The sequence below is a fragment of the Pholcus phalangioides genome, unplaced genomic scaffold (assembly GCF_987345545.1).
Source record: "Pholcus phalangioides strain wild (caught in Gottingen) unplaced genomic scaffold, Ppha-v1.0 ptg000010l_1, whole genome shotgun sequence".
NCBI lineage: Eukaryota > Metazoa > Arthropoda > Arachnida > Araneae > Pholcidae > Pholcus > Pholcus phalangioides.
The window spans coordinates 37901233-37927084 of NW_028301603.1; the positions used below are offsets into that span (position 1 = coordinate 37901233).

Here is a 25852-nt window from a genome sequence, read left to right on the forward strand (position 1 = left end):
ACAGCCAAAATTGGTGAGACATCGTAATTTAACAAGAAGTCACTCCTGCGGTGATTAGTAAGTTTGTTTCCGCAGAAGTTTTCATTCAGTCTTGTTTCGTACTGATAAAGCCAACATTTCCCCCCCCCCCTAAAAGAAGACCACTTCTCTTTAAGGACAAACACTATGGAGCTTATATTGTAATATATACAGGACAGAAGCTTATATTGCAATATAAAGACAAACACCCTCTTCTTTAGGGGGTGTTGGTAAAGCCCTCAAACCGCATTGAAATAACAGCTCAGCTCGTTTTTTAGCACATAATAAGACGTTCAAAACAAAGAACCTTGGGAAAAGCAGACGAGACGAAATTTTTGCAAGAGATGGCGTCTGCAGACGAGACGAAGTCTCGTCTGCAGACGCCATCTCTTGCAAAAATTAAAGACTACTATTGCAAGGATTGAATGTGTTGCAAGAGAGCAGAAGTTTTCATTCGGTTTTGTACCCTGCAAATTAAATTGAAAATGAAGTTCATATTCTCTACAGGTTTTTTGGTGACAATCAAAGCGGTTTAAGATTAATACAGCTTTGGTGACAATGTTTATCATGTGTATCTTTAACTCAGCTTTGTCAGGGCTGAGACAACAGAATACCCATTGATATTTGTGTGATTTAACATTGAGAACCGAACTGTTGTTTACTAAATTTTGAGCATGTTCACAAGATGGTCAATTAATTATTTTATCGATTTCTTTCGGCAATAAGTGACGAAATTTTTCGGTGAGTGCCCTTGTCATACTGTGAAGTGGCGGTATAACCATTTGTTTCTTTCGCTGTTTGAATGCAAATTTTTTTTTCTTAGATGGATGATTACCGCATGGCCCCCAGGACCTTTTTTTCATAACTTCGGGCCCTAGGCAAATATGAATTTTCGGGGCCCCTTATATATAGTTCATTGAGGTCCTTCTATACGACAGGATAGAAGTTTTCGTAGTTTAGCTAAAGCCGGGTTTTCCTAGGAATAGGTTTCTTGCGCCGCGTGAACCGAATTAGATCATTTCGCGCCGGCAGAAACGTGTTACATAATTACGCTACGCGTTTGTGTTTTCCTAGCATGGCGCATCAGATCAGGGCGGCTATGTTATAATATATGGCCTTGGCATCAGCTACTCTGTCGCCTGCATGCTCCGCAGTGATGGTAACCTCGTCAAGCAAAATTTCCCTCAAAAATTTCCCTTTTGACTAAATTTTTCCCACACATTCCGAAATTTTTGCTGCCATCTATCGGTAGAAATATGTAGTCAATTATTTTACACTAGAAAAGCATTGTTTGGCATTTATATATTTTTTTCAACAGAAATTCTTTTGTTTGACCAAATTTCAAAATTTCCCACAAACGCCAAGAAATTTCCCATATGGACCAATTTTGGCCAATTTTTCCCACGAATATGGGAAATTTCCCACGAGTTACCATCACTGATGCTCCGGTTTGAAAGGAAGGAAAAGAAACCACGAGAGTGAAGAGAATATCGGCAAAAACCGCGGCGCACGACGCATTTGACTCCTCCAGAAGCAGTCGGCCAATCACGCCCGACGTAAAGCGCTGTCGTGAGGCGTATTGCGCTCTGTAGGAAAACAGTCATACTAATTTTCTTATTGGTGAGCGGACGGCGTGTCGCGCTGGGTGAATCACGTTGCGCGCGGCACAGGAAATCTGCTCCTAGGAAAACCCCGCTTTACTATATCAAAAGACATCAGCTGTGCCATCCTCCAACTGCACAATAGTGCGAGGCTCTCGCCATCGAAATTTATGTCAACAATCAGTAGGTTAGAATTTGAGTTTGTGACAGTACAAGCCTCCCAATAACGTTATTGATACTCCACTCTTTGCCGATTTGTTCGACTGCTCGTATCCTGTGATACTTTGTGGCCTACTTGAATGCTAAGTCGTTTCTTTGGAATTCTTTTTCCTGAAACAGACAGGGTAGAGTTATTTAAGAATCTATGCATTCCTAAAGGCATTCAACCGTTTGCATCGAACGCTCTTTCCTGACCAGGCCAGCCAAAATTCAGGTATTTAAGACAGCGCTCACGAAGAATCTTGCATTTGCAATGTCGGTTGATGTGCAACCCTTTCTTATTTAAGATCATAACCCCATTTTCTTAGAAGCGGATTTCAATATCCCCTTTACACACAAGTCAAAGAAAGTTGTGATTTGACCTTTATCTAAGCATAAGTTCGTCAGACTCACATTTCCTTACTCCAAAGGTGGCAACTTTGCTCGGAACAGATGCAGTATAATCCAGATTCCCCTTGGCAATTTTTTTTTCCCAGTGCCAAATAGGTTAGACAGCCTGACGAAAAGTCGCCCAGGCCGTAACTGACTGTGAACGCCAGAAAAAAAATCACTTACATAGAAACATAAAAGTGGAAACCAACAATGATATTATAGATAATATTAGTATAAATCAATAATCTCAGTATATAAATGTAAAATCCAAACTCTCTTTGAAATAATAAAACGATCAGGGCATAATCTGCGTATGGATAGCAGTCTATCTGGCTATCCATACGCTCGGCAACCTATCACCATTATGCTGGCCTTGGCGACTTAGGGTCTCCTTAGTGATCTTGATTATATTGTATCTGTATCCTTTGCTCAAATTGAGTCAGATTTACAGGTTTTTACAGATACTATTATTAATACAGCCACCAAGTCCACTCTTGGCGCTCCTACTAATAATCCACTGGGTATTCCTGACTGGATTAAGGAACACGCATAGATGCCAATGCTTCTGATTTATAAAAACATAGCCTTTTTCAATCTACAAAAATCATTTGATAAAGTCTGGCATGAAGGGCTTCTGCTCAAGATCATTTGTATATCAATTTGTGAGCAACTATCTCGATTCACGCTCTTTCTGAGTACAGATAAATGATTTAACATCAAATTCTAGACTTATTTGATCTTTGATTGCTCAAGGAAATGCGCTGGGTCCTATCCTGCACAACTTTAACATGAATGATTTGCCCCTAAGGCTCGGTTGCCCCTAAAGGCATTATAGCTCTTTACAGGCCCATCATTTGTGGGGTCAGGGAGGCAATGGCCCCCCTCCCGGCTTTTGAAAATACACTAAAAATGGCATATATATATACATACATTGAGTACATGTTCTTTATTTCCCCCCCCCCCCCCCGGAAAAAGTTGAAATGATGGGCCTGGCTCTTTACACTGATGATAGTACCCTCTGCTATATGGATAGGAAACCTAGGAAGGCTCTTTCAAACTTACAGGAGCGGGGGGGGGGGGGGGGAACTGGTCGAGCGCTGGTGCGTCAGAACCTATGTTGAGTTAAATGCAACAGAGATGGTATTCATGTGGTTTACTAATAAGATTAATCTACCATTCAATGCTCATATTGTGGTGTAAGGCACACCTATCTACCCTGTCATGCACACAAAATACCTTGGTATTGTAGTGGATAAGAGGTTCAGTTTCTCCCGGCAGGGGCAGTTTTAGGGTGGTGCGACCTACTGGAAAAAAATCTTTGAAGTACGTATTTGAAAAAGTAACTGTATAAAATATGCATGAAAAATGACCGAGATGAGGAAAAAAAATTTAAGGTTTGAGTGTATAAAAGATTAGGGTTATTTTTCGAAAAGAAAAGAATTGATAGGCAGTGCACATATATACATACAGCACATAGCGATTTTGGTCAGATAAAACTACACACACACTTTAGCTCTTTTCTTTTCGTTTACCACTGCAGGAGATTTTGAGGGAAGACACAATCTTCTTTTTCTTTTGTTGTGCCGTAAAAATAAAAAGAATGGAGGAATCTCCCTTGGTCACCCGATTTTTCTACTAACGAGAGCAAGAGTGTTTTCCGCAATAGTAAAATACACAGAGCCGTGTTGATATAGTTCAAAAAAGCGTCCATTCACAGGAGGTGTCTGCTTACTGAGAGTGTCTGGTGTGGGAGTTATGTTTGACTACTGGGAAATTACTGCCAAAAGTATTGGTTGTCATTGACTTGCCACTGAAATTTTTGACTATATCATTTGCCAATACAATAGAACTTGGATTAATCAGGGCAAGTAGGTCCAGAGCAATCTCGGCTATAGAAAAATTTTATTACCATATTACCCTACAATAGCTGGGATACCAAAAAACAGCAAGGGAGACCTGCATACCTGTAATAGCCATATCATCTGGTATGCTAGGAATGGGCTAGACAGATAACATCCAAATAGCTGGTGCCCCCCGCCAGTTGAAGTTGCGGAAGTATACTGTAGTTCTTTTTTGCTACTAATATTGTTTTCTTCATTTTTGTTTGCTCATTTTTTTAGTATGATCTGTGGTGGATAACAATGTTTTTAAAATCTGTTGTATTATAAAAGTATTCATTTTTTTCCTCTCTCTCAAAGATTCGCCTAAAAGAACGATGGAGTTGCTTCCATCAAGTACTTCAGAGTTTGCCAGAGAAAAGTATTGGGATGATTTTTTTGTGAAATTGGAGTCAAAGCCGTTCGAATGGTATCATAGTTTTTCATTTACTTTCGTATAAAATATTGTTGTAGTTTTCCTCATGTACTGAGACGAAATTATTCATATGCAGTAGAACTCCAATTATCCGAATCAAATGGGTTCGAACCCCATTCATATAATTGAATATCTAAATAATTGGCAAAAAGATTTTATTTCTTAGTAAAAAATAAATTTTGCTTTAATATGAAATGTAATTTAATGACAATAAAAACAATTTTGTTTGCATTTTATCCTTAAGTACTGTATTACTTGTTACTGAGCAGGTTGTATTCATTCACCAATCCACCCATATTTAGGGTTGCCAGGTTCTGAAACTGAGAAAGAGGTGGATACCACTCACGCACTCTTCATAACGTCACTTTTCCCAATTTTTGTAAATGGATGGTGCCACCGGAGTGACAAGAAAAAGAATCCTTAAGAACTTTAGACCACTATTTTCTTGTTATGGGCATCTTTTTCTCAGCCACCTCGTTTAGCATTTTGCTTGTTGTGTCCTTGTATTTGTATTTTTGAATGGAAGAGGTAACACCCCCCCCCCCCCAAGGGCATCTTAACAACATCAGAGGCCCAAACCTGGCCAGAAATACCTGCTACTCAATTTATGTACTCACTGCCACTTGACCAACATTTTCATGAGGCCCTTTCTTCACTTGAGGGAGGGGGTCCCTGAGTCGTTCCTGGGTGGGGCCATATATTAAGATGGCTGAATGAATGAATGCCAGAACTTTGCCACTGGGCTTATCCCGTTGCCGAGATCTCTTCCAGCCCAGCTTCGTGGCAGAGTCTGGAACAATATATAAGATGGCTGTGCCCTCTCAACCCACTTCAGTCTATGGCTTTAGCTGCTGGTGAGCAAACAATGGTATTATCGAAATAGATGTTTTATTCTTGGTAAAACTGGTAATTCTTGGTAAATTCTTGGATAACTCCTGCTTTTCTTGGGTGAAAATTTTTTTTTCCTTAAAAATTGTGTCTGTTTTTTGTTTTTTTTTCCGATTTGTCACGCCCTGATATATCATGTACAGTGAAATCTCAATATAAATATACTGTGTGTGTACCACAAAAAACTATTAGTTGTGGAGAGATTATCATTATACTGAGAAGCAGCAGTTTAATATTAGACTTTGGTCATTTCCAAACAAGAGTTGAAAAAAAACAATGTTTTAGCGGGATTTATGGAGTAATGTTATAGCAAGATTTCCCTGTATATATATATTTGGTTAACTGCACACATCTTTAATGTTGAGGGGTGGCTCATGCTGCAGTGTACATTATTGGTGCAAGTGACAGCAAGCAGAGAGACAAAACAAGCCCTTGGAAGACTGGTGATGTACTGCTGCTTTGGCTAGAGATGCTGAGATGCTGTAGAATCTATATCAATATTCTGAGGGAAAGACACATCAATGTTGGTATGACGTGACCATTCGTGATTGGTTGGGTGAGATTCCATCTCCTTTCTAAATTTCAAGTCTCCAAACCTCCAATCAATGAAAAGCTGCCATGTAATACCAACATCAATGTATCACTTGTTCTGGTCACAATGACAATACAGGTTTTTCTGTGTCTATAGCTGAAGTGCCAGTAGATCTTTGGAGAAGCACAATCTTTGAAGAAGGTTGTTCAGTCTTCTTGCTTGTCATCACCTGTCCCAATGATATCCACCTCCTTAGTAGACAAAATGTTTGCTGGTGAAAAGCCTTGATCATATGATCACACACAGCATAACAACCCAGGAAGCTTTAATACCTCCAAAACCATATTTCATTCACTCATTTTCTATTTATTCAATAGGTACAGTGACTATGAGAGTTTGAAAGGAATCTTCAGCAAATACATCAGAGGGAAAGACAAGCTGTTGATTCTCGGTTGTGGTAATTCTTCGCTCTCCTCAGATCTGTACAATGCTGGCTTCTCCAATATAATAAATATTGACATTAGCGCCACTGTTATTGACCAGATGAAAGAAAAATACACAGAGTCTTGTCCTGACATGGTGTTTGCGAAAATGGATCTATTTCAAGTACTTGTTTGTTTTTTTTTGTTTTCCCATCATAATAAAACATTTTCTGTCATAAATTTTTCTTTGCCTGCAATGGCATACTAGAATTTGTATTTAGGGGCCATTCAAGCATTACATAAGCAGATTTTCAGCCATTTTTGACTCTCCCCCCCCCCCCCCCCCCCCGTCAGCAAAATTTCATCAGCAGCTTAGCTTAGAATATTTCATATCTTCAAAAAGGGGTGGTTGGTGACGTATGCAACCTTCAAACCCCCCTCTCCCTTGTCATCAAAAGTCAGCAAATCCGAATCCCCCTTGATGCTGATGTAATACTTGAATGATCTCTTACAGTCGAACCCTGATTTAAGGAATCAGAAGAAATGAACAACTTTACTCGTTAAATTGGGGTCATATTGATCAAGAACATAAACATGCTCGAAACGGCAAGTTTTAAAATCTACTTACTTCGGGGTTGCTGATACAACTTATTCCTAACAAAACAATCGGAAAAATATATATATTATTAACTTATAAGAATAAAGTGAGGATGCACGGAAAAAATTTTTTGGTAGAAGTTTGCTTGGTACGACCAACATTTTTATAAAATTCTGACAAAATTGTCATGCTTTCGGCTAATCAAAAAACAAAATGCTTTCTCTTCAGATGACCCACCACTATTTGCTTGTCAAGACAGAGCACAAACTTGCGGTAACTTTATTTCTTTACTGAAATCTAAACATGCTGACAGCACAATGTGGGTATACACCAATGTTGGTATACACCAATTGACCGCTGAAACATTCACCACGCACTCTCTAAATGGTTTTATTGCCTCCTTTATTCAAAGAGGAACAGATTTCTACTCCCCTTTTTTTTCATTTGTCTCTAAAGAAGAGCTGACAGTCAAATCCTGAGAGATCAGATCTTCAGATTGTGGTTTTGAAAAATAAGAAATAAGAAAAAAAAATTGTTATATATATCGAAGGGTTTTATTTGTTAAATACGGGGGTTGACCTTTAGTTTTGTCAGAATTTTAGAAAAAAAATCTGTTGAATCAGAATTCATTATATCAGGGAGGGTCCAATTGTATACTATGTGATCATGTGAAATGTTATAGTCTGTAAGGATGATTTCTCTTAACCAGCTGAGAGGCTGCAATGCACATGTGCGTCAAAACTCAATGTACATAAACAATTATAAATTGTAACTCAATTATAACAATTATTACAATTATAACTCAATGTACACAACTCTGTGTACCAAAAGGGGCAGCAGCTCAATTATGCATTCAGCAAAAATAGTTTTGAAAGGTCCAGGAACGCACATTTGCGTCTGAGAAAACCAGTTCTCTCCCCCATATCTTTTGTATTGCACCAGACACTAATACTGCCATGTCATACACCTTTTTTCTTTCTCTATTTTTAATCTTTCAGACTGCCCCTTACTTGAAGATCTTTAAAATAAAAAGAGATGGGGGGGGGGGGAGAAGAGTTGAAGGGGCACATGTATCTTCCTACACACTGATAACACAAATACTCATACATAGAAGAATGCCACAATGAACAATTGAGTGTTGTTTGAGGTATCGGTTTTCGTCTATGATTATCACGAAGACTATTTTGGGTTGGGGAGGTAATCCTATTAGGAACTCAGTAGTGAAATAGAAGCATTCTGGGATATCAGATAATTCCCATCAACAAAGGGAAAGAGATTTTCTCATAGAAGGCCTTGATAGACTCTAGCATATTCATTCTGCCGATTTATCAATGTTGCCAATTTTTATTAAACGTTGTGTTTATCATAGAAATTTTATGCAACCTTTCAATAATATGTGTTGCAATTGAAAATTAAATACCTATAGCAGAGCAATAAAATCATGGGTGGAAACGGGGGGACCGGTCTTTCCCTACCTAGTGGCGTACGCAGGATGAACCTTCGGGTTGGCCATAAATGGCTTGGGGAGGCTCAAAAATTTTCTTCCCGAGAAATTTTGAGTTACTAGGCCTACCCTTCAAAAAGCATTTATATTAACAGAAATTGGTAAATATAACATATAAAGAGTATTTTCTTTTGATATTTAAATTTTACTGAAATCCAGTGAAACTTCCACTGACTCTGCCCGCTGGCAGTTGATTGAGGAGGGAGGAATGGAAAATGTTTTACTGTAAAAACAACTTCAGGGCATTTTTAGAAGCCAAGATACTTATATACTCATAGTGAACTTTTCCCCGTCTTCACTCTCTTTAACCTCCCCCTCATTTTTTCGAATGTCTCAGTTGGCTCCCTTTTCTTTTCTCATAACTTCTGTTTCTCCAAAGCCTTCTTCTCACTCTTTTATCCTGAACCTTACACTCGTATTTCAGGGTGGCTGAAATAAAGCTGATCAAGTTTGAGAAGATATATTGGGATTGTAGCTGAAAGGGTTAAATATGACTTTTCTAAAACCCGAGGGAATTATGTTACACCCTGTATAAATACATCAATTCTGTATCACACGAGTTTGAAAAAAAAAATTGAATAAGAAACATTGATAGATCGTTTCAAAATTTTATTCGGTTATACTATAATAATGCTGAATTTCATTTATTTTTTCAGTGATAATTTGACTGATAATTTTCTTTATTTTGGCAGATGCAATTTGAAAATGAAGAATTCAGTGTTGTGATTGACAAAGGTACGCTGGATTCAATTATGGTAGACGGGTCTTCGAAAGTATCTGAGAGTATTGATCACGCATTTGCAGAAATAGCTCGTGTTCTGAAGTTTGGAGGGCGTTACATCTGTGTTTCATTGCTGCAGGAGCATATCTTGAGGAAAATATTATCATGGTTTTTTTCAGAGTAGGTTGTATCCTCGTACAGGTTGCATTTTTGTTAAATTCTAAATTTTATGAGCTTGCAGGTTTTTCCAAAATTGATTGAAATGAAAATTTGTGAAAGCTAGGGTTATTTCCGTCAGTTTTTCACTCAATTCAATCTTAAACTAATTAATTTTATTTTTCCAAAAAAAATTTTTTACTTAGGGAATGGTTAATCCGAATATATCGTTGCTTTGATGCTGAGAAGAAGTATACATCACAGTCAGTAAATTTTCCAGTGTTTGTCGTTGTTTGTGCAAAGTTGAAGAAGGTTCCGGGTTCTTCTCCTGTAAGTAGAATGACATTGTTTTACGTTTGCTAGCTGATATATTTTTTATGAAAATATTTCTCTGAGCTCTTTGCAGTTAAAAAAATCTAATCAAAATTAAGTCTAATCAAAATTAAGCTCTTTGCAAAAAAAATAACCAATACATTATTCAAAATACTGTGAAACTTCTCTGAGACTGTCACTCTGATGTATAGTGCGTGAATATTCTCCATTATGTGACTTTCTTTCTCTTATTTTCTTTCATCTTTTTTCAGATTCTTGAGTTGGTGGTTGATGATGAACAGATTCCAAAAAGAATGTGTGATATTGAGGATGTGATTCAGTGCATAAGTTCGATGCAGAGATTGGCTTTCTTGAAGCACCAATTAAGTGAAAGGTAAAACATTAGTCCCTTAATGCGATGATCACGGATGAGATATATTTCATCCAAACGCAAGTAGGAGATATTAATTCCAGTTTTCCTGGTTTTTTTTTTTAACCCTTTTTTTTCATTGTGACCTTACATGACCTTCCTGAATGGAAGTTACGTCCTCCCCTCATTCTTTCTATATTTCTGTTCAGTGATTTTTCCCCCACATATAATGTTTATCTTTCTACTATACATATACTGTATGTAAGAGAGAGGATGAGGGCGAAAGAGTACTCTCTTATGTACTTATTCTACTGTACTGTTTTTTTTCCACTATTTTTTTTTCTTCTATTTCTTTTTTCCCCTTCTTCCTTTTTCTAACATGCTCGAACAAGGAAGCTTTTTTTATAATTTCCAGGACTGGACAAATCCCATTTGCTTGGTTGCCGTGGCAACTAAAAAATTGGTATTGGTACCCAAAATTGCTAAATTGTAGTCTGACAACAGCCCAAAATGTTTGGAATTTATAGCAGCATATCTGCCAACATGAAAGGGGGTCACTATGTCCTGAAAAGTCAAAAGAAGCATTGTTTTGAACCTTTTTGTTCTGGTAAAATTTTTTGTTGCGCCTAGATTTTTTTTGCAATTTTCCCAGCCCGGGTAATCACTGCCGATACTGCAAATAATGATCGTTGTCCAAATTTGTTACCAAAACCCTGTATTTGAAGTGATTAAAATGTACTAATTCTATGGTGTAAAGTAAAAGTAAAATGAAATGTATATATAAAAGCGCAATAAAACTCTAAAAAAATTAATATAGTTTAAGGACATGTCTCTCACACAAATGTTTTTTTTTAAGTTTCAGATTTTTAAAGCTCATTGTAAGGACTTTGGTGTATTAGTAGGCGAAAAATGTTTACACATTATAAATATGAGATTGTGTGTGGTATATTTCATACCATTTTTTTTCTCTTTGTTCTATTTTTTCCCCTTTTGTTCAAGCAATATTCATATCTGTGTATTTATGCATCTGTATATATATCATTGAAACTGATCTTAAAATGATACTCTACTGGCAATAATTTTGTTTGAAGTATAGATGGCAGCACTGAAATATCATACACAACACTAGCTACACATTCAGGCTGTTAGGTGTACACACTCACTTTGTTCCAGACTCTGCCATGAAGCTGGGCTGGAAGAGATCTCTGCAACGGGATAAGTCCGGTGGCAGAGACCCTGGCGTTCATTCATTCATGGCAATAATTTTGTGTTTTGATTTTCAGGAAAATACCAGAAGAACATGTAGCCCTAGAGCTGTGTTGCTCTAAGACAGGAAAGGTGAAGTACAAATTGTTTGTTGTGGACTCGATTAGGAAGTGCCAAACTCGCTTTGCGGTGTTCATTGTGCCTCAAGGAAGGTTTGTCTGTTTCACCCAATTTTTTCAAAGTACAGTCAATGCGCAATAAGTCGAGTTCAGATGAGTCAGGTATAGATTTTAGTCAAAGTATTTGCATGGTCTCCCCCCCACCCTCAGAACCTTAAATATAATTTTAGTAATACTCTCCTAGTTAGGAATTAAGGATACAGCTTACCTGATTTGAGAAATTTTTTTTTTGCCCTCCCTCTTTCTCTAGTTTTCTAGATAAAAACTCACCAATGATGATCAATTTAGGCATCTGTGCTTGCAAAACTTTTGTTACACGTCTGATCGTGTCAAAATTCTCATTTTGCTTTCCCTGAGTGCCGAGTGAATATTTGATTGTGCATTGATTTTTCTCGGAAATATTGATTAAAAAATGGAAAGTTTTAGATTTGAAACAAAAAGAAATTCTAGCTGAAATGTGGAAAGACATTGAAATCTCAAGAAAACTTTGTAGTTTGAGCAAGACTCTTCAAATGCTAATGAAGTGAGAGGCAGTTAAAAATTGATACTTTTTTGACAGAAAATAATCTTGTACTAGGTATAATAATCTCGGGTAGTTTGATATTTCTTACCATTACCATATATGTAAATGGATATGTATTTTAAAAAATTCCATTTTTTTTACTTCAGATGAGTTGAGCAAACGATAACTGGAAGTTTTTCATTGACCGCTGCATATTCGACATTCAAATTGACTGTACTTAAATCTTTGCATTATTTCCAATATAGTCACATTGAAAATGTATTTACTCAAGTAGTTGTCTTCATTATTAGCTACATTATCTTCTGTATATAATATTGCTTTATTCAACTTGTTTCTTAATTTGTTTTAAAATATTTCATATAAAGGGGCAATTTATAATACTCTCCAGGTTTTGGAAGTTTAAAAACTATGAAAGAATTTCTTCAAGTTTGCAATTATAGATTCCAACTATAACAATGGTTTTATTTAGGATGCAAAATCCTTCATGTGAAACTATATTGTGAGTGTGACTCTCATGAAGTGGAGCAATATATCCGATATTCTTTAGAGTGGATGTTTTTTGTATTATCTCTTCGTCACTAGTATATAAGTCATTTTTCTTAGGAGAACAAACTCATACTGGTTGTGATTATGTAAGCAATTCTCAATCTATTTATGCATTCAATAACAATTCGGAACACTGTAGCAGCTACATCTGTTAACGTTCAATTGGAATTTCTATTGATTGTATTTCAGGGAAACGGAATGGATGTTTGCCAGTAATGAAGGCAGGAAAGAGCTCATCAGAAATGCAAGTTGTGGACGATTGATAGTTGTTCATTTGCAAAGGGACTTCACTTACAATAGCCTCGATGAAATCAAAGAAGATCTTTCTGCCAATGTCATGGAACTGGCACCTGGGAATGTGGATTCAAAAGTATGCGCTTTTGACAGAAAAGTATTTTTTATTATCAGCACAGTATATGTTATAATTCATAAAATTGATGGAATCTAGTGTGTGACTATTAATTATTTTAATAGGTTCCATTTTTATCTCTTGGAGAAGATGTTGGTTGGCGAGAGATCAAAGCCTATGGCAGCAGCGAGTTCAGTGGTCAGTATGTTGTCGAGGATGTTATGGGGGACGACAAAACTCGTTATCGGAGGTTAATATTTCTTGGCAGTCCTTTCATGATTCAATCAGAAGCAAGACTCAAAGGTTTTTTTCCGGTCCTCTCCTATTGAATGTATTTATTTACTTTTTTTTTTTTGAAGTTACATGTAACATCAAGGCGTAATTAGGATTTTTGTGAGGGGGAGGGCAAACAAGATTTTGCCACCCCCATCACAGTAAAATTTGATGAATTTTATATTGTTATTTTTGTTGTCTTCTAAAATTTACCCCCTCCACTAAAGTGTTCCAGCTAGTGCAGTTGACCTTTTTGTCCCCCACCTCCCTCCCCTAATTTCGGCCCTGTGTAATGTAGTTATGTTGTATAGTCATAAATAGCATCAGCTTTGCCCCAAAGGGATGGTAAAAAATAATATTGATGGGTATTCCCATGCATAGCCAGTATCATAAACAGGAGTACTAGTATCACAGTAGGTAAGATGCTGTCTACCACTGTAGAGGCTTCCTTCAGGTCCAATCCCAGCCATTGATAAAGAAAGTTCTTTTCCTATTGATCCTGAGAAAACCACCGATAGTAGGTCTCCCACATTGTGCAATCCAGGAAATCCCTTATCCACAGAAAAGTATAATCTGAAACATGGCCCCTACATCTTAGAGCAGGCTCTGTAGGCTGTGATCTTTTGCGGGGGCCCTGGTCAGACTTTTCACGGGTCCTTCTATAGTTAATTTATAGCATGAAAAAGCAAAAAATTATGAGAATTGTCCCAGGCCTGTCAGCTCCGCCCTTGGGGGGGGGGGCATGATTGGACATTTGGTCATGTGGAAAATTACTTGACATGTGAACGAGTGAACAATCCGTCCCATCTGCTGAAGTTAGTTTTTTGTTGTTTCCAACTTTGAATCCCAACTTTTGAATGACCCATTCAAAAATTCTTGCCACAGTGAGCACCAGATCCACAACACATATATAAAAACCAAACAGATACATATTCATTTAAATTACATGCCGATTTGGAAGATTGATAACTAAAACACACATATCACTACGTACACAATGATTACAATGATAAGGTACACTAAATAATTCTGACAACTCGCGTCTTCCGGTTAAAATGGACGTAAATTTCCCAGATGGTGATAGACTGCAGTTTTGGACTGCTTTGATAGAAAGAATATAAATAAATAGGCTTAATTTTTGCATCCTCCCCTCCCCCCTGACATCCCTGTTTAAACCAATGTTTTAACCATGTTTAAACACAATACCACAGCTTTCTGCCATATAAAATTTCATAGGCATATCATGAGCCTCTTTGATGTATTGATCAGTGATCGGATACGTCATTTGTTTGGTGTGTGTGTTGCCTGTCTTGTAATAAATCATACATCCCCTACACATTAGCTGGAAGCTCAACAAACCACTTAAGGACAATGAAGACGAGCCTTAAGGATTGCAGGGAAAATGCAAGAAAACAGAAATCCTGCTAGATGAAAGCAGCTCTCATGACAAATGATGTTATTGCCCCAGTGTTTATCATTAAAAAGTTCAATAATATTGTTTCCGATTGCCTCATTAGTGTAAAGTAGCACATTGTTACAAAAGAAATCTCCTATATTTTATTTCCTTTTTAATATTAGCTGAAGCCCATTTATCAGTTTACATAGTTTCTGTGTATACTATATATAGTAGACTCACGATAATCTGGCTGTGCACTAGTATGGTCCGTCCATCCTGCATTTTTTAGTCAAATTTTCTTCGAGCACAAAAGAGGAAAACATGTCACTGCATATCTTTGCTCAGAAGTTTATAGTATTTAAATGGGCTTTTTCAATTGACTTCCAGTGATCCTTCCAGAGATTTCGGTAATCCAGCTCACTTTGGTCTGATGTGTGTCAGATTAGCAAGAGTCTACTGTAGTTTGAAATCTATTCAAAATATTTTTTTTATGTATAAAAAACATGTCTTGTTTTTTTTATGTTCTGTCTCTCTACTCTTAATTAAAGATGGTGAAGGAGGTTACGAGATCGATTTTGACTATTTGGCCTGCAGCCATCATTCTGTGATGATTTCTGGATTGGCTCTCCTGGAGTCTAACATTAACACTAGTAAGTGCGGCAGAATTTATTTCCCTCTGAATGTTTATCTGTATCACTTTCTCTCTATGTTGTATACTGAAGTTTGCTTATGGTTTTTATTGAACTTTAAAAAAACAATGGTAAATTTAAAATAATTCTTGTTATAATAATTTTAAACCAGGAACGCACAATTTTTTCAGTCTGTGAACCAGCTGTATGAGAAAGCTACTGCTCATGGGTCGCAAAACTTATGTACTTAACTTGTTGTGTGCATAATTTTTTCATGAACCCATTTGTTGGCGGACTGCAATTGGCCTTCTGATCGGAGGTTCCCCAACCTTGATTCAAACTATTACAGTTGAGTCTTTGTAAAACAAAGTCACTTTATTCCATCAAAAAAAAAAAAAAAATTTCAATGGAAAGCAAATACATGAAAATATGAGCATTTTGGTCAGGGCTGAATGAAGGTCAGAACTTGATCTCTTCCAGCCTAGCTTCGTGGCAGAGTCCAGAACATGTTCAGGTCAGGGTAGTGGTCATGGCTGCAACCGGATACTTTGTCACCTATGGCAGACAGGCATTTTAGCAGTGCTCTTGCATAATATTGAATCAACCGTGTCAAATTAACAAAAATAATGAAATCAACATCCCTCTCCTTCTTGGTCCTGCGTCCACTCACCAGACTTGCCTTCACACACACACCCCTTGCCAGTTATGGCTTTGGTTCTGGTAAAAATAATTCATTATGTGAAAAACCTTATTATACAGAGATTTGTATTTAAGAAACTCCTGTGTGTGTGTTCTTTTTTAATTTATATCGTTCACATCAGGAAATACTAACAGAAAAATTTTGACCACTGTGTTGTCTCTTACCTGGTAATGTAATGTAATATTAATAGATATAAATGCCGGATGGGTAGAAAGTCCATGAAAACTTGAAAAAAAACAAAAAATTCTAGAATCATCTTATTAAGGTGGGATTGGCAATTCAGTATTACAATAATCAGAGTCTCGCAAGTCCAAGGTTACGGATGATCCGAGGTGCTGGAATTTCTTTAAAACGTCTCTGTTTTTAGCCAAGCACGAGTTTTATTTCATTTTTTTCCATTTTTATCACTAATGGGAGTAATTTTTGTTGGAAGGTGATCTTGATCCCTATAGACTGAGGTTTTTGGTGGATCTCCAGGCCTTTCTATGGTAAATTTATAGTGAGGAACATATCTATATATATCTGGGTCCCTCTAGGACTTTGAGCACCTGCCAGCTCTATCCCATTTACCAGTCCATGGGCCATGGCAATTGTGTAACAAATTGAGCCATTGAATTAAGAGCAGAATAGTAGACAGGATTAGAATTCTTCCCCCCCCCCCCCACTTTACTTAGGAAGCAGTTCTTTTTGTTTTGGATAATCTGAGTTGGACTTGGGGGCCCGTTCACTTCAGAATTATCGAACCCTCATTGTATCAGGACAGGGAATATTTTTTGACAGAAAAAGTTACATAAATACCCAGTAGGTGGTGCAACCAGCAAAAACCTGCTACAGGATGTGAATATAAAATGGTTATTAAATATTGAGTTTTGTGATAAATCCTTCATTCATGTTTATGACTGCTCATCCTCTATATAGTCTATGAAATAGAGCAACGTTTCTCAACCTATGGTCTGGGATGGTGGTATAGGTGGTCTGCGCGCAGACTTGATAATTTAATTCTAACTGAATGGCAAATTATTCAACCGTTGTAATTGATATTATTGATGACGGTATAGGGTAAAAAAAAATTTTACATCTTCATACATAGGTTCTCCATATATCATTGAGGAAAATGTCATCCTAAATACGGGATATCACTAAATTTTGCCAAAAATTGAATTTATTGCCTTAAATATGATCTGCTAATTACAACTGCTAAAATTGCTGAGGGGGAGGGAAATAAAGGACTGCAACACAAATTGCAGTAAAAAAAAGTATTTCACGAAAAAAATGGAAATGATCAGTTTGCCATATTTCACTGAGAAAAATACGATAAACCGGGATCTTAAATAGGGTAAAATATAGAACATCGCCAGTTGTGATCAGAAACATTCTCAGAAGTAGGCAAAATCACCAATTGTTATTAAAATTGTTGAAAAACATTGAACCTGACAACTATCCGAGATGAATACCTATATTTTTTGCCATAATTTTCATAATATAATTTATCACTAACAAATTCTAACACAAAATTACTAACACTAACAAATTCCCTGGACGGATCATGCTGATCCCTTGGGAATACGTGAGGATCACGTTATTAAAAAAAAATAGATTATAAAAATGCTTTGTACGAACAACTTTAGTAAACATCAACCTTTTAACGTTTGGGAACATTGATTCTATTAATTAGAAAAATATATTTTTCTTATAAGGGGACACCAGTATCGATTGGTGAGGGAGAATGCAAGGCTATGGTGTCGCAGGGAATTTTTCTCTAGTGGGGTTGTTAATGAGTGGAATGGCTTACCCCCGGAGGTAGTAAATTGTAACACAATTGACACGTTTAAAAAGAGATGCGATGAACGTGTTGGGGCAGATCAAGGGGCTGTCCATACTTGGAATAAGATGGCCATAAGTATTCTTCATGGGCATTGTATAATATTTTATCATGTGTATATATTGTTTACAATTTTTGTTAATTGCATTTTTAATTGGGTTGTGTGACGATTGGTGAGGTGTATACGAAGCGACGAACATGAAACATTCCTTTATTCTGCATTAACCTGCGAAACACACAACCCTTCGTGATGAAGGTTAAAATCGAATTCCTCGAGAATGTCTTCTTCTCTCGATACAACTTAAATCTCACATGTCTCGTGAATAAAAGTATTACTGTACATCCTTGTTAACAGCTTGCCTGTTACATACTCCCCCTCTGGTTTCGCGGACGTCCCGGCAAGGAACCAGCAATAGGCGTTATGGGAAGTTGTTCAGTGTTCTTGTTAGTTCCAACTTTGAGTGGTCGTCCCTTCTTTCGTGATGACACTACAGATACAGCATCCGGTTTCGCACATGGTGTGAGAGCAGAAGTACGATATACGCTGACAGAGACACCCGATTTGGCCGGATCAGCGACTATGTACCTCGTAGGCGATCTCTGGGCTAGCACAGGGTACGGTCCATCTCGTTGTGGCGTGAACTTTGTCGACCAGTTCTTCCTTCGAGAACTCGGTTTGGAACCATTGTCAACATAACCTTTGCGTTCATCCCGTTTTTGTTCCACTTTCTGCTTCACAGAAACTCTTGTAAGGCTTTGCATGGGAGTCAACCTGTTTTCACGACTTCTTTGGGCATGGCTGTGACCTTCTGATCGACGCGCGTTAGGGTTTTGATCCGAATATTTAATGCCGCTCCCCCTGCATTTATCGTCCCCTTCTCTAGCACTGCTTATACTTGTTTGGGTCCTTGACTCATGGAAGCTATTGCTAGACGTTATTGTTTGGCTTGGCATTTTACAACGATGCAGTATGTGATAATATCCTGGTGATCCTGGACTGCGTCGCCTGGCACCGGAAAGTTCGACTCGTTCGTTCCTGCGGAAACGTAAGTCTAGTACTTGCCTGCCTGTCGGAGTGACTCGTGGTTGCCTTTGCACCGATTGGTGATGAAAGCTTCTTGCGGATCGGTGGATTTCGCTATGGACAGCAGGACGTGGATAGCCAGAAACATGACGTGGATAGCCAGAAACATGACGTGGATAGCCAGAAACATGACGTGGATAGTCACGGACGTGACCTGTTTGGTTCCTGAGACGTCTAAACCGATCCCACCGCTGAGGTTCCGATGCCATATCACCATGGTGAACTTCGCCTTAGGGAGTGTCTCCTCCCCCTGGACTGAAAAAATTTTCATTCTTTTTCCACGACCTGTTCAGCACTTGTTTCCGTTGCTGTCCTTCAACTTGTCGTAGTTGGCAAGAATTCAAGTTAACATGCTCTACTACATGTTGAACAGTTTTAATCGTAGACTCGTTCACAAAGTGGAATCGCTTCCGAGTATTTTCCCCCGAAGAACCATTGCCTTCGCTTGAGATCCAACACGATACCAGCTTTCTCTAGAAAGTCGATTCCCAAAAGAGTTCTGTTACCGACGATTCCAGGAAGAACTATAAATTTCGTCCTTAGTCGCTTTCATTGGATGTTGACCAATACCGTTGTGGTCCACACATTCACCGTTGATTGCTGTCCGTTTGCAAGACGCATCTCGATAGTTTCCCGATGGAATTTGGCGTTTTGCTCTTTCAAAATACGATGCAGAGTATCACTTGCGATACAGTGCGTAGCACCGCTGTCTGCACAAGCAGTTCCCACTTTGCCATTTACATGAATTTTTAACAATGCTACGGGTTTTGTTACAGAAGAGCATAGATTCAGTTCCAACTGACCAAACTGAGCGGTTGTCGCTGTCATTTCGGGATTACAGGTCGGACACTGCGCTCTAATTACCCCCGGATATCCACATCCATAGCAGCTTACAGATCGCTGTTCATCCAGGCTAATCATGGGAAGTATCTGTTCATCTGCACGAATCACTGGTTTTGATGACGTCCATGGATATTTCCTCGGTGTTTGCTTTCGACGACCCTCGACATCGTACTGCTGGTTGAATTTCTTTGGGAAAGTACTCCTGGCATCTTCATACGCGTCGAGTTTCTCCGCTAGTTCCGATGGGGAGATCAACATGGCCCATACATCGATGAAATGTTCTTTCACTTGTGGAGGGCACTTCTTCTTCATCTGATCAGCTATGACTAGATTAATCAAGTCCTCGAATGTTGTGACCTTAACTTCTGTTAACCACCCTTCAAGATACGTTTTCAACTCAAAATAAAAATCACGCCATGAACTCTCCGAGTTCTTCCGATGCTCTACAAAAAGCTGTCGAAGTCTGTCCGCATGTAGCTTAAATCGCTTTAACAGCAGTTCCTTGACATACCGATAGTCCTTGAACTTCTCGTCAGGCTCCCTGGCACAGATCCTAGCCACCTCCTTCGGTAAGCTATTGATGAGATACGTAATCCACAATTCTTCCGGAATCTGGTGTAATGCCATGTGTTGTTCGAACAGGACCAGGAACAGTGAAATGTCATCTGATGATTCAAAACGCGGAACCGACACTTGAAAGTCCCGATTTGTCACAGCCGGTCGAACGGAAGCTTGGCACTTCTCCGATTCTATCCTCAGTCTCTCGAGTTCGAACTGCATTTCTGCTCGCTGGTTCCTCTCTTCGGCATCTTCCCGTCGAATCCTCTCCTCTGTTTCTTCTCGTCGAATTCTTTCTTCTGTTTCTTCTTGTCGAATTCTCTCTTCTACGAGGGTCTGTAGCACTCCTTTTGCGAAGACCTCATCGTATTCTTTACTGGACGTAATCAGCTTCTTCAGCTCTATCACTTTCATCTCGGGTTCGGTAGGTTCGCCCATCTCTTCGGCAAGGCGACGGAGTTCGTCTTTTCGATATTTCGCCAAGTATGCCATTTTCACTCACTTGGTACCTAATTAGGATGTCCGCTTAGCTAAAAACACTCACGCGTCTATTTTAAACGTTGGGCGCCAATGTGACGATTGGTGAGGTGTATACGAAGCGACGAACATGAAACATTCCTTTATTCTGCATTAACCTGCGAAACACACAACCCTTCGTGATGAAGGTTAAAATCGAACTCCTCGAGAATGTCTTCTTCTCTCGATACAACTTAAATCTCACGTGTCTCGTGAATAAAAGTATTACTGTACATCCTTGTTAACAGCTTGCCTGTTACAGTTGCTATATTTGTGAAATATATGACATCCATATTTTTATGGGCATCTTTTTCTCAGCCACCTCGTTGGGCATTTTGCCTGTTGTGCCGTTGTATTTGTATATTAAATGAAAGCAATGGATTCCCCCCCCCCCTTCCCGAAAGCATGAGATTCCAAACTTAATTTACAAAAGAAAAATTTCATTCATTTCAGCATTTATGCCATAAATTTAATTTTTTAAATCACCTATTTTTAAGGAAGAACAAAATTTAATTTTTTTTTGGTTTTCGATTTTAATATTTTTTCTATGGACATTAACAAGTCCTAAAAAAATATGAGAAATTTTTTTTCATGAATTTTAGGGTTGATATCTCTAAACTAAAAGATCAGAAGAGGAAATAACAGAAAAATATTTATAAAATCAACTCAAATCTTTATTCGGCCGGTAAAAGGTTAAAAATTAAAATAAACGGAAAAAAACAGGACAAATGTATGAAAAAATTAGAAAGAAACAAAATTACAGGAATGTCCCATAAATACAGGACATAAATAGTCTTGTAATTTGTTTCAGACTTTTTTGCTGGTCCTTGGGTTCAGAAAAGTTGAGAAATGCTGAAGTGGAGGGAAAAATGCATTTAAAAAAGAAGAAAAACTTGTCAACAGAGGTGCTATGCCATGGATTTGTGTCTGGTGAAAAATATCATGACTGAAATTCCTTGTAAACATGAGAAGAGTGATTTTGTGCTATAAAAATATGAGAATGATGAACCATCTTCTCTTATTTGAGAGGCATTATTGATCACTCATCAGTGATTGATTGTGTGTATGATGGTTTTTGCCGGTCATTCTCGAGAATTGTTACTTCCAAATTTGAAAAGTACCACTATTCAAATGCTGTTCATATGCTCTTTTTTCTTGAGTTTGAGAACAGGTCGGGGTCGTTTTGACAGGCTTCTAATTATTGGCATTATCAGACTATTATTGCTATTTTTCTATTTTATCACTGAGATACAAGTAATAAAATACTTTTATCTCAGTGTTTTGTTTCACTTACTATAACTTTACTTCTAATCATTGTTATTGATCGAATGAATTATTTGTCAATCTAGGTCCTGAAATACTTGTAATTGGTCTTGGAGGAGGTGGCCTTGCAATGTACATTCTAAGACACTTAACTGCTGTAAGTAATCATTCTCTTCGTTTAAGGTTTGTGCCAAGGGCGCTCAACCTTGTGTCGAGTGCAGGCAACTTTGGTGGTTTAAAAACATATTGCTGGCCACTTAGATTATCTTGGAATGTGCCATGGATCACTTAACTGAACTGAAAATGTGCCATGGGCATGTTCATTCCCACAAGGGTGGGTCTGACAAGGCTACAGCCTGAGGGGGGGAACCTGGGATGATTCCTTTTTTTTTTCTCACTATAAATTCACTAGAGGGGCTTGTGAGTGCTTGTCAGTGATATTGTAATGTGCCATAGGCCACTTAAGTCATTTTGTTGTCTTTCATGGGCCTCTTGAGTGATTTGGTAAATGGCTGTGGTTCACAGGTGAATTAAATGCAATGATTTTTAATTTCTCAAACTTTTATGCAGAAATATAGGGAATTTTAAAACAAAAACCATGATCTTTTTTTACATGGGAGCTATCGAATTTAGAATTCAATAACATTTCAACCGTATCCACAATTCCGCATCCTCCATCTAGCACTACCAAAATTTTACACAAGTTATATATAAGCCAGGCTCTTCAACATATGACCTGCTGATGCTCTTTGATAATATGCTTAGTGGCTTGCGGGCCTCATTAAAATATAAATTATAGTCTGCTGACAAGATCAGGAGAGAAAATTACTAGAATTACTGTTTCTCAGTTGTTTGTTCATCCAAATGGTCTAATAAAGTTTTTTAAAGAGAACTATTTCATCAAAACTCGAAATAAAGAACAGCTTTGAGAATATCGGTAGAAAATAAAAAAATTAAAGCTTTCTGGGTTTTTTTTATATTTAAGGGTTTCACAACATTTGATTCCAAAGAACCCTAAAAACAAAACTATCACAGAAGCCCAGGGTGCCATGGAACACCAGTTGGAAACCTGTGGCATGAAAAGTAGAAATTAATTTAAATGATTTATTATTTGATACTTTTCCCATGTTGAATGAAATGTATCATTTGTTTTCCAGGCGAAAATGAATGTCGTAGAGCTTGACCCTGATATCGTTTCTGTGTCTAAAGAATGGTTTGGTGTTGAAACCAATGAAAACCTCACTGTTACTGTCTCAGATGGCATAGCTTTCATGAAAGATGCTGTTGAGAAAGGTTTATATATGTTTCTTTTTATTTTGTCCAAGAATTCCCACTGAGGAATGCTAGTGTATTGGCTATATTTACTTCAAATTAAAATGCTCAATCATATTTCCCTGTATTTTGTTTCACATTATAGTTTTTTCTCCCATTCTTGTATAATTCATTTCAATATTATATGTATCCATATACAGGTGTCACTTATAATGCTGTCATGATAGATGTCGATAATAAAGATCAATCTTTGGGAATGAGTTGTCCTCCTGCAGCATTCGTAGAAAATGATATGCTTTCAGTCGCATCAAAGTTGATTGGAGAAACAGGTATATATATGATTAAAATGTTATTATTGTTATCTAAATAGTTTGTGATTAAGTGTTTGTTATTAAAATGTTTCTAAAGGTTTAAAATTTGCTATTATTTTCTGACTTTTGAATAAAAACTTATGTGAAATTCAATCTTGAGAATTGATTCCTCAAGTAGTTTACATATATGAATTGCTTGGGGCAAAAACACTTATTCTATGGTTAGTTTGAAGGAACTATTTTTTTTGGAAATTCTGAGCAGCTGCTATGATCTCGATACTATGAGGTACCATTTGTTCTTTATCATTTTTCTGCATGCCAACTGTGTTCTACCAACTTCAAGTGCTTGAAGATAACTTGAGAGCCTGTTTAATTGGAATTTCAATCTGATCCTTGTGAGTATGAATCAGACACAAGCATCAAGAACTTGGGATCGTTTCACTGAGCACTGCTGTTTTTGTTACCATTAGAATGAATGGGAGTTTCGAACTACCTAGAACAACAGAAAATGCGTTTTGACAACAATAGAAAAAAATTTGGAACATATAAATCATTTTTCTTTACCAAAATTTCCTTAAACAAATCTCTTTGATTTATTTTTGCAATAATCCCTTGTTCCTGTGCCAATTTTTTTTTGAAATTTTGGTTGAAATGGCGTGTTATCACAAAGACTAATTTTGTGGGGTTTCTTTTGCTATAAAATGGGTTTTGATTGTGATTCTTTGATTCTCGTAATTTTTAACTCCATTTTCATTTAGCAGTCCACTGACAGGTTTTAAAATTGAATTTGAAAAGAGATTGTATTTGCAGAACAAAAAAAATCATAAATAGTGGTTGAATCCAGAACAATTGTTGAGTATTCATATACTTAAGACAGCTTTTTGATGCTGATCACATTTTGCACAAGCAATTTATTTGATTGAGAACATTCACAGGACATATAGTAGAGTCATAATTGTGTTTGTCCACGATTTCAATGCATCTGTGCCTGATACAAGACCTAGTTTTTCTTAGCTTCCCAACAATGTGGGATCTGATATGGTTTCAAAATTGGCAGTTGACAAGTATTTTAGTTCCTTTTTCTCCCAAATTATTCATTATATAGCCTACTGAATAACTAGCAACATGTATTGCATGAAAACAGTTGCCTATCAGGTTTAATGTTCTCATCAAATGTGATTTAAACTACAATTTTAATACACTATTTTTAAATATAATTTAGATTGAATAATGTACATAGGTGCAGCTTTGAGCGATATAAAATATATACTAGAAAAACACCAACAAACAACACGATAAAATGTTTATTCTTCCAATATTTGTGTTCACATAAGGAAAAAAGTCCATTTCAGGATATCTAATCATATTAGTGAACAATCTGAATCGCGGTGAAAAAAGGATCCCTTCTGTCATTGTAGGTAGAACTTCATTTTGCCACTTAACCAAAAAAATAAGAAACCTAGAATATTAACAATGTAAGAAATCAAAGGTCTCATAAAGATGAGAAAAGTCATGGAATATCAATATTCTGTGATTATTCATTTAGGTGTAATCGCATGTCAGAGTAGCTTTGCATGTTATTTTTATCTGTTGTTTTTGTGTTAACAACCGATTGAAGTTGTCCTGGTCTAATGGCTTTAACATCCTAAAAAATGTAAAAAAATTACTGTTTTTGGTTCACCAAAATATTAACTCCATTAGAAAATTATCAATTCATTCATCAGATGCTTTCAAACCAGCATAATATCATTCGGCTGTTTTTTTGACTGCCAATTATGTCATATTGACTTGAAACCAACTATTGCTCACAAACATGCTTTTATTTTGTACCTGTTACCCTTCTTTGAGCATTGCATCGATGACCTGCTTGTTTCTTTATTACAGGCGTTTTTATTTTGAATTTGGTTTGTCGGAACTCAGAACTCAGAGAAGACATAGTTTCCAGATTGAAATCAGGTTTCATGACAGTTTTTCACAGGAAAATTTCGAATGAAGTCAATGACATTTTTTACTGTATAAATTCTTCACTAAAGCACACCTCCAAGAAATTGAAACATCAGGCACGGGATTTGCAGAAGCACCTGAGTCGTCAGACTAAATCAGACGATGACTCTTTCGATGTCACTGAAATAATTTCGGCTCTGGAATCGATAAAATGAACTCTGTTTCAAAAGCTCATAATAAAATCAAATGTCACAAGGACTTCATTTGAGTGCTAATGGAGAAAGTCTTCTATGTATATATTGAAATTTTCATGTTCTTTATCTCTCTGCGACTCTTTCTCTGATGCAATCTGATATGCCGAAAAAGAGGAATATTTTTATATATAAAAATGCAATAAAATGGCAAAGCAAAA

The 25852-nt window shown here is 37.2% G+C and overlaps 1 protein-coding gene across 1 annotated transcript; it reads left to right on the forward strand.

The window, feature by feature from the left end:
* The first annotated feature begins 447 nt into the window (after positions 1 to 447).
* Positions 448 to 25852, forward strand: LOC149081404 (eEF1A lysine and N-terminal methyltransferase). Its single transcript, XM_089238222.1, has 14 exons — positions 448 to 759; positions 4409 to 4517; positions 6321 to 6549; positions 9160 to 9368; positions 9551 to 9674; positions 9929 to 10050; positions 11310 to 11444; positions 12670 to 12850; positions 12955 to 13132; positions 15047 to 15148; positions 22000 to 22070; positions 23071 to 23206; positions 23386 to 23514; positions 25381 to 25852. Exons 2-14 carry the CDS (start codon positions 4426 to 4428, stop codon positions 25653 to 25655), a joined length of 1983 nt encoding a protein of 660 aa, XP_089094348.1. The 5' UTR covers positions 448 to 759; positions 4409 to 4425; the 3' UTR covers positions 25656 to 25852.